The 9,656-nt window shown below is 41.5% G+C and overlaps 1 protein-coding gene across 2 annotated transcripts; it reads left to right on the top strand.

The window, feature by feature from the left end:
• Window positions 1-866: 866 nt before the first annotated feature.
• Window positions 867-9,444, top strand: LOC139474405 (uncharacterized). Of its 2 annotated transcripts, none has more exons than XM_071257417.1 (4): window positions 867-974; window positions 6,650-7,021; window positions 7,310-7,453; window positions 8,437-9,444. In XM_071257417.1, the coding sequence occupies exons 2-4, from the start codon at window positions 6,775-6,777 to the stop codon at window positions 8,640-8,642; spliced, it is 597 nt and encodes a 198-aa protein (XP_071113518.1). In that variant the 5' UTR covers window positions 867-974; window positions 6,650-6,774; the 3' UTR covers window positions 8,643-9,444. The 2 variants fall into 2 exon arrangements, with proteins under 2 accessions (XP_071113518.1, XP_071113526.1); XM_071257425.1 differs by lacking the exon at window positions 867-974 and adding an exon at window positions 5,308-5,417.
• The last annotated feature ends 212 nt before the right edge of the window (window positions 9,445-9,656 follow it).

Consider the following 9,656-nt stretch of genomic DNA (forward strand, 5'->3'; position numbering starts at 1 on the left):
AATACCTTCCTGTTTGTTTCAGTTTAGCCACCATCAAACATGGGTGTATACTTTCTGCCCGGCAGGTCAGTTGTTCTGGCGAGTGTGCCTGTTACATAGATGATTATGGTGTGAAGGTCACAAGACGTAAATGTGTTATATACATTCATCCGCTTATTTGATGAACAGTCATGTATTGTTTCTATGTATTCTTGTGGCTTTTGATGTTTTGTTTGTTTGTTTGTTTGTTGTTTAACGCCGCACTCAGCAGTATTCCTGCTATATGACGGCGGTCTGTAAATAATCGAGTCTGGTCCAGAAAATCCAGTGATTGACATCATGAGCATCGATCCACGCATTTGGGATACGATGACATTCATCAACCAAGACAGCTAGACTGACCATCCGATCCCGTTAGTCGCCTCTTACGACAAGTATAGTCGCCTCTTACGGCACGCGTTGGTTGCTGAAGACCTTTGATTCTACCCCGGATCTTCACGGTCGGCTTTTGATGTCAAATGCGGGAATGAAATTCTTTGTTCGACCGGAACAGTTTAAGCTCATACCACATGACCATATAACTAAATAATTGCGTACATTTAAATGCAACATATTGTATCTATGCAATGTTAAGGACACAAAGTCAAGTAATAGGAAATCTTCGTCACTGAAACCAGTAGTTTACAATCACTAGACTGGCAAGATCAAATATACACAATACAACAAGTGTATTTAAAGCTTCTTAATTCTGACAGCTCACTAGTCATACCAATCTAAAAATAACCCCACTGTTGTTAGAAGAGCTATTTTCTCAAGCACCTGCCTGGTATAAATAAACCTCACGGGGAACAATTTGGGTAGACACCGCCCCGCCAGTAAACAGACACACCAAAAATAGTCAACTGAGAAACTGTGATTCACAGAGCGGGGCTGTGATTTCTCCAAGTATTACAGGGCATTACACCAGCTAGGCATCTACGTCCTGATTGTCGATCGTAAGTCAATACTCTGTATTTGCATGCATTTGCATTGCTCAAGATATTGGAAAGCTCGTTTCCATAAATAACTTTCAGAAACATCGGAATTTCACACTGCGCGTTGCCTGACGGCTCCATTCAGACATTAGTGCAGCTCCAGAATGTACTCGCTACTCCATGCAGTACTACCAATTACATTCTCAGAATTATCTCACACTGAGTGATAGTATTGTGTGTTCTGTTCTGCAGCTACTCTATGTAACTGTAGCATTTAAGCATATACTTCATTGATGCCGTGTACTGGGTTGTGGACTAACTTTTCATGAATGTATTTTTCACTCCAATTTTCATCCCGGAAGCCGCGGTGTGTATATGAAATACTTTTTTTTATATAAACTGATCATATGTTACAATCATTTCACAATTACGATTCAGTAACATCGAATATAGAGAAAGTAATCCGATAATTCTCATTCTGAAATTTGAATTCTTCGCGTCAGTGTCCATATCTTAAAGATTAATTTGAACATTTAGAACCGTCTCTTCTGATAACGGATATTAAATTACGAATGAGACTGCGGGGGTTATTTGACCTTTAACCTTTCAACACGGCACCCCTTTATTGAAGGCAGGATGCTACAAGGCATGTACTGGTCGTGCTTCGGTTACAGTTATAGATGAGGATGGAACTCAATGCGTTCTTCCTACTTGAAAACATTATCATATTGCAGTAACTATGTGTTTCATTTCCATGCAAAGGAATCATGACTGAACCCATAGACAATACACATGACGCACAACAAGAATCAAGAATTTTATTGTACAAAACGCTCCCACAGGGCTGAGTAAAAACGAGCTACATTTTGGAGAGAATGTAATTTCAAGCATAGAAGGTATACTAAAAATTCGCACACTGTACGTTATACAGAAAGATATTACATAGTTTTGTTTACAAGATGCATAGGGGGTTTATGTTTATCATGAGTTGATGACGTACTATAATGTACTATATGATTAATGTGCGGAGTATTGAGGATGCTGCTCTCCCGTCACATTTGCAATATGGTGTCAGAGGTGAGGAGACGTGATGTGACATGAAGAGACTGGGGCTTTTGAGCCTCCTTAAACAACATTACTTACTGATGTATGACGGCGTGATCATACAAGGAGCGATAAGTTAGAACCCTGTGAGGAATACCTATTGAACCACTCTCAACCACTGTACATCATTAAGTCAAATCTACACACATTATTCAAATTTAATTAAACGTACTGATTGCACGTACTTAAATATATTAAAGGATTTTTTTTATATAACTGTTATTGTTGCCAGTAAATTTAAATAAATAATATAATAATTGTACGATGTGGGATTTCTAGTTTGCAGAGAAGGAAACTTGGATTAAATTCTCCACGATTACGTAGTGATAGATGTGTAACTGAACGCATTAGAGACGTGTGTCCTTTGTACAACACGCCATAGTATAACACACACTGTTATAACACATGCGAGCGAGCAATGGCTTAGCCTTGCTCCACGGCTATACTGAAAGATAAAACCAGGATGGATGTGTAGTAATTCTGTTCTTATGATAAGGAGGTCAAGACAAGCGGACAGTTCACTGGTCTTTTATGGGGAAAACTTGTTCTTATTATTCATATAATATTGAAATTATTATTACAACTAATAATTATTGTCATAGAGACTTGTGCAAGTCTAGCAATGTCCGTTTCGTGGATTTTCAGAAACTCGTAAAAGGGATTCCGTTATTGTGTTAAATAATATATGCGATCGTTTACAATAGCAGCTCACTGTTGAGATTAGAAACTTGACATCTGTACTCTGTTTTGTGTGAAAATACTGTGTTGTCGAATCGTCAACAAGTTTATTTTACCGACGCCATGTTTTTAACATGATTCTTAGGCGTGGAAGTCCCACTGATACACAGGGTCCGAGCGGGATGCACAACGCTGTACGCGACATTTGAAAGCATCTGTAACCCCCGTTAAAGTACTTCCGTGTGAAATTATAAACGCATGTTCTATTTCCTATCGCTTCATATGACGCCACATGCTGCTAGTCCCTTGCAGGCTGTGTGGAGAGTCGTATTCGAAAACAAACAATTGCCTCTCGCTCGCACTTTAAGTGTGACCTGAAAGAAATCGTTACATGATAATTGTTTTTACACTTTCCTTCAGCTGACAAGGAGTTCTGAGCGTGAGACATATCCTCTCGTAGAGGAGACATCTCATGGTCTTGACCTTGGACCTCACTAGTAGGTCTATATCTCAGGCTCATCAAACACAGGTGGTAAGCGTTGTTACCGCCTGTCTTGTTAGCCGTTGAATGCATGCCGTGTAAAGCAGTACATTAACCACTTGGTTTAAATGACGTTATATCATTCCACCGTGTACGGCAGTGCATTAACCACTTGGTAATAATTGACTTTTTATCATTTCACTGTCTACAGCAAGGCCCACGAAGAGCTTTTAGTGTGGTGCAGTCCTATTTTAGACGCCAATTTTTAAAAGTGGAAATTCTTGAAATTTTTGGATGAGTGACAAAATGGAGTCGAATTCCAGCTGTGTGATAAGGGGGAAGCGTTCAGTGTATGGCGTAGCTCCACGTCTATAGTCACAGTAACAGGAGTCTAGCAACGGCTGCAACGTATAATGATTCCGTGATTCCGCCACACGTTTTGTACATTATAACCACATTTGTAAACTAGAACCATGTATCATATATGTACATGGGTCTATTGAAACTACAACCAGAAACCTCTGCATACTACAGACTGAGACAACCAACACATAGAAACACAGCAAGAGACCACATCTCTCACATACTACATTACACACCATCTTTTTTATTCTACAACCAGAGACCCCCATACGTATATATTACAACCATAAACATAATTTAACAAATGTTATATCTGGGATACCACTTTCTGAGTAAAGTACAGATTATCGTACTTTTTTGGGTTGAGTCCCGTCCGCATTGTGTGTTCATAGCTTTCGACCAAAGGACCCGTGCCAATTTACACTTGTCAGAGGGGTACACAGAGTACGTGATCTGGACTACCAGTTGTCGGACTTTCATTTTTGTGGAAGCCTCGGTGGTTGAGTGGGTTAGATCTCTGACTGTGTGTGCTGGCGATTAGGTGCCTCACTCTGGCAGTATGGGTTCGAATCCCTGACGGGACTCAACCAAAAAAAAAGTACGAGAATCTGTACTTTACTCAGAAAGTGTTATCCCAGATATAACATTTGTTACATTTGACCACTTTCTAAAAGGCATTGTGTGTTCGTAAACATAATTATCTATATATACTGCAACTGGATAGAGAGCATTTCCCTTTATACTACAACTAGACATCATGTTACTGCATACGAGCACCAGGGATCATGACATGGTACAGCGCAGCCAACAGGTCTCTGTCTCCAACGAGAAACAATACATGTATATATATACTCCAAGCGAAGGTCATCTGTGTGTTCTATAACTAGACATCTTATCACTATTTACCACAGTGACACTGCACAGAACTGACCTCCAACAGGTATATACTGAAAGAGATTCAAGTGAGCATGTGAAGCATGCACAGGGTTGTTTGTGTGTTCAAAGTAGATTCCTTCATAAAACGTGGGAAAACAGGGGCATTTATCATCGTCGCAAACCACATACATCTGTAAAAGTAGGTGTTTTGCCGAAAACGTATTTTTTACACATGATTATATAACTTTAGACGTAGTTCCCGTGTTGATAATATCACAGGCCATGGGTTTGAATTACGGATCAAACAAGGTGCCACACGACATCAGTATTGTTGATGTGACAAAACGCCTTGATGATGATGAAGGTTCCTTGGACAGATTCTGATAATGCACTAAAGTAGAATTAACATTGTTCAAGATATGCATGTGTGAATTCACATCGTGTTGGGTAGAATATGTGAAAATAATCATAGTTTAACTTCCATGTGGGGTTCAACAATGTTCACATGGCTGGAATATTAGGAGTACATATGTGAGAATTAACATTGGTCTGGACGTGTGTGATAATTAATCAATATTGTAATAGATGTCCATCACGTGTATGTGATTCAACATCGGGCTGGACGTATGTGATAACCGACAATGTAATACTTTTACATCGCGTGATGGAGAATCAATATTGATCTGGACGTATTTCATAAACGACAATTTCATATATTTCCACCTGTGAGAATCAACGTTTTTAGACTTATGCGAGTATGTCAGGAGACACGAGTGTGGAGGGGGAGGGGGTAGCTGCAACGGAGGGGGGTTTGAAGAGCTACTCATCTGCCGTAACGCCGCGCTAACTCACCTACTGCCAGGCGAGGCGGCGTCCGCCGGATTTCTGTAAATTATACTGGATTTAGCAGCATTGGATCAAGGACGGAACCCAAGGGCACGGAGCCAGAATATACGAAGAAGGTAGTGTAGAAGATACCCTCTGTCCGCTTCTGTTTATAATCACATGCGAAGTGTTATGGATAACGGTAGCGTTTGCTTTCAACACATGGTTTGATAATATCTGTAGCGTAGGTTTTCTTACTCTCTGGGATTTTACAACGTTACCTACACCTTGATGCTAGCAGGCTGTTTATAAATAGATCACGATCTTCTCCTGGTACAGTTCTGGGGAGAGTGTTGTGTACGTTGAGAGAAGGTTAAAGCTGTCTTAAACAAGTTTAGGTAACGTATGGTCAGATAAGCTTTATGCGCCGGACAATTGAGACGGCATTCCAATTGGTCAATTTAATCCGATGTCCGGTTTAAAATATGCCTTTTGTCGGGCTGAACATTGAAGTAAGCGGCTAGCCTTTACAGGTATACCTTGCTTGAGGGGTGAGTGGGTGAGTGAGTGACGTTACACGTAATATCTGTTCGTTTGGCCCATTTGACATAAACAAACGTGGGTAGTTCGACATCGCTTCATTACACCTGGAAGGGAGAAGCGGACGGTGTCAAAATCTAATGGACATACCCAATAATAGACCGAGCACCCGGTGTCTTTAATGAGGAGATCTGATAGCGACTTGTAGCAAAACCACGGGATTTCTTCCTGCCAGACGTACTGTCATAATTACCTTTGTGCGTAACTAGTAATGGTATTATATACACTCTTGTTTAACCCCGAAATCAGCAATATTCTAGTTATGGGACGGAGGCGCGTAAATTTGTCTGGTCTGGTCCAGATAATCCAGTGATTGCTTTTAGGAGCAAAGATCAACGCCGTCGGGGTACGATGAAACGAAATCCACCAAGTTACCGAGCCTGACCTCCAAATTCATTTGGTCGCTTATTTCAACAAGCACAGATGGGTTACTGTGGTTAATATACATTCGTGAATATTTCGTCTGAACATTAAATGCCTAATTCCTACATTATTCATTGTACACCTTGATGATACACAAAACCCAGTCTGTGGAGTCCTTAGTCTAATAATAACTTTCCTAGCTCTGCCGGGACAACCAGCTGCAACACGATGGAATCGTTTTGTCTTCCGCAACCACCATTTCAGATTCTCGGGGAAGGACGGTGATAATTTGTACGTGCTGGATGTACAGCCCCGCCCCGCCCAACAACACAGTTCCAGCACATGGTCGTTAGCGGAAAGTTATATTGGCGCACATTCAAACACATTCTGATTTGCTTGTTTACAGGAATACGAGATGTTTACAAGTTGACGAAGGACAGAACGTAACATCGGAACAAACGTTGTTGTCTCTACTGCGTTGTGTAACAAGTAGCCAATCCTGCTGTCCGAAGTGATCCTCAACTTCGTACGATGGCCGTCCTGTCCGAGAAACGTGCTGCCCTGGCGTTTGTTGTCATCGAGGTGGCCATCTTGACCACTTATTTTGTAGGGTTCATTCTGCCGAGCTGGACAGTGGTGACCGAGGACACCTGGAGAGAGGTTGGTCGAGCGTCCATGGGGATCTGGTCAGCGTGTGGATTCAGTCACGACATTGACCTTCTGGCTGGGGACTTCTACCAGGACGAATGTATCTCACTGCTCGAAGTGGGCGTCCCAGGTAACTTGCAGTGGAGTGAAATAGTTTTGTTGTCACTTAGATTTAAAAAACGCCATGTCAGTGTGAGTATTCGTGTTCACATTTAAACTAAATGCTTATATAAATCAAAACAAAGCGATCTTATCTAGTTGATCAAATATGCCCCATCTAATGAAGTACATCCAGGTGCAGTTGCACCACTTATTATCAGGTTATTAGGTGTAGGGGGTGTTGTTTTGTTTACTCTAATGTGTTTTTCAAATATGTAAATATTTGCAAATTGTTATTTGTTATTTCATCTGTCTGCAGGATGGGTACGGGCAACACAGGCATTCGCTGTCCTAGGTCTGTTTTTCGGTGTGGTGTGCATAGTTCTCTCCCTTGTGATGGCGCTCGGGCCCTGGGACGAGGATACCATCTTCAAGGTGTTCCTGCCAATCTGGTATATCGGGGGTGAGTGTAGCAATGATCGTCCATCCACATGTGTTCTACCCCAGGTATCAGACCAGCTTGTGACTGTGACTGGCAGCTCTCAATGTTGGTGTACTCTTCAGGTGTAATACTAATGTTCACATTCCGTATTGTGACTTCTAGATCTACTTGCAGCGTGTCCACGATTCGGGCCATGAGCTTTATTACCACGTGCACTATGTTCACACGCTGTGTTGTGTATGCAATAACATCACTGCCCGCGTGCACTATGTTCACACGCTGTGTTGTGTATGCAATAGCTTTATTACCACGTGCACTATGTTCACACGCTGTGTTGTGTAAGCAATAACATCACTGCCCGCGTGCACTATGTTCACACGCTGTGTTGTGTATGCAATAGCTTTATTACCACGTGCACTATGTTCACACGTTGTGTTGTGTATGCAATAACGTCACTGCCCGCGTGCACTATGTTCACACGCTGGGTTGTGGATGCAATAACGTCACTGCCCGCGTGCACTATGTCCACACGCTGTGTTGTGAATGCAATAGCTTTATTACCACGTGCACTATGTCAACACTCTTTGTTGTGGATGCAATAGCTTTATTACCACGTGCACCATGTCAACACGTTGTGTTGTGGATGCAATAGCTTTATTACCACGTGCACTATGTCAACACTCTTTGTGGTGGATGCAATAGCTTTATTACCACGTGCACTATGTCAACACTCTTTGTTGTGGATGCAATAGCTTTATTACCACGTGCACTATGTCAGCACTCTTTGTTGTGGATGCAATAACTTTATTATCGACGACGTGCACTGTGTTCACACTCTGTATTGTACGTACACTATGCCAGGGTGTGTTCACCACGTGCATGATACTCATATGATGTGTTGTGCGAGCAAGAGCACTATTCACCATGTACGTGTAAGCCAAAGCGATATGTTTCCTTCTGATTTGTAATTGTATGTCATGTAACCAGATTCATCTCATCTGCAGGCTTCTGTATGCTCGTCACCATCATCATCTACGGAGCCAGCTTGCCCCCTAGGGAACGTGAAGTCCCTCGTCGCAGCATCGGCTCCGAGTACACCCTCACCACCATCAGGTGGAAGTTCAGGACGGGCTTCGTATTGGAGACGATAGCAGCGTGTTTGTGGAACGCATTCGGCTTCGTGTTCCTCTGTGCAATATGCTGCACGTGAACGCTGCATTGATGAACGGGTATACAGTGAAAGGGGCACAAGTGACCAGGGGTCAGTTGCCTTAAATGTTGTCTGACTACAAGTGATTTGGACACGGTGTTTACTGCAGGAGATCATGCATGGTGTGACGGTACGTTATTACAAACACATCTATATAGCCAAGTCAGTATTAAGCGTGGTGTGACGGTAAAGGCTGACGCGACGTACGATGCATATCGACTGAGATATACATGTATACGCCGCTGTGGATTCACCAGGGCCATAATTACAATGACTTGAGTATGTTTTGTTCATGTTTCTGTACCCAACGTTAAAACACAGATTTCTTTTCTCTCACTAGCAGACAATGAAAACTGTATATGGAAAGCTTAAATTAAACAGGGGAATTACCTGCCCATAACAGTCTCACAAGCCATTTCCTACTGTAAGTGTACAAGTAATTAGCAGGGATGTATTTTTCCTCGAATCTTTTTATGATCGATACACGTGTACAATATGAAATTCATCTTCTATACAGCACGTGCAGTCTCTGAAATGTATTCGTAGTGACCTGAGTCTAACCATGGTTGATCGATACTGTTCAACATTAGATCAATATTTTGATAACTGAAAACTAAATATAATTTTGATAACTGAAAACTAAATATAATATTGATGATATTGACAATATGGCTATACATATTAACATTGTGTTATCACAACAAACCACTTGCCAAGACAGACAAGAAAAGATTGATGACGTTTTAATGGGTATTTATTTCAGTAAAAAGCTATAAGTGAAACAACTGAGTCCCCCCCCGTCCCCCCCAACCCCCTCCCCCCTTTAAAACTGGTGTACATCTCTACTGGGCTTAAAAATAATATTATTTTCACCACAATTTAAGAAAGAACACACCAATTACTAGTCAGAATTTAAATTAGCTGTTTCAATTATATTTGAATAAAAAGTCTTTTCGAAACATGGGATCCATTTTCAACCAAACTAAATTCCAGACTGAGTACACTTTAATCTGC

The sequence above is a fragment of the Haliotis cracherodii genome, unplaced genomic scaffold (genome assembly GCF_022045235.1).
Source record: "Haliotis cracherodii isolate W230 unplaced genomic scaffold, xgHalCrac1.p SCAF_1, whole genome shotgun sequence".
Classification (NCBI taxonomy): Eukaryota; Metazoa; Mollusca; class Gastropoda; order Lepetellida; family Haliotidae; genus Haliotis; species Haliotis cracherodii.

Coding starts and splice junctions, on each gene's coding strand:
- LOC139474405 (XM_071257417.1), top strand. CDS start 6,775: ATGGCCGTCCTGTCCGAGAAACGTGCTGCCCTGGCGTTTGTTGTCATC. Junction 7,022..7,309: donor GCTCGAAGTGGGCGTCCCAG/GTAACTTGCAGT, acceptor ATCTGTCTGCAG/GATGGGTACGGGCAACACAG. Junction 7,454..8,436: donor GCCAATCTGGTATATCGGGG/GTGAGTGTAGCA, acceptor TCTCATCTGCAG/GCTTCTGTATGCTCGTCACC.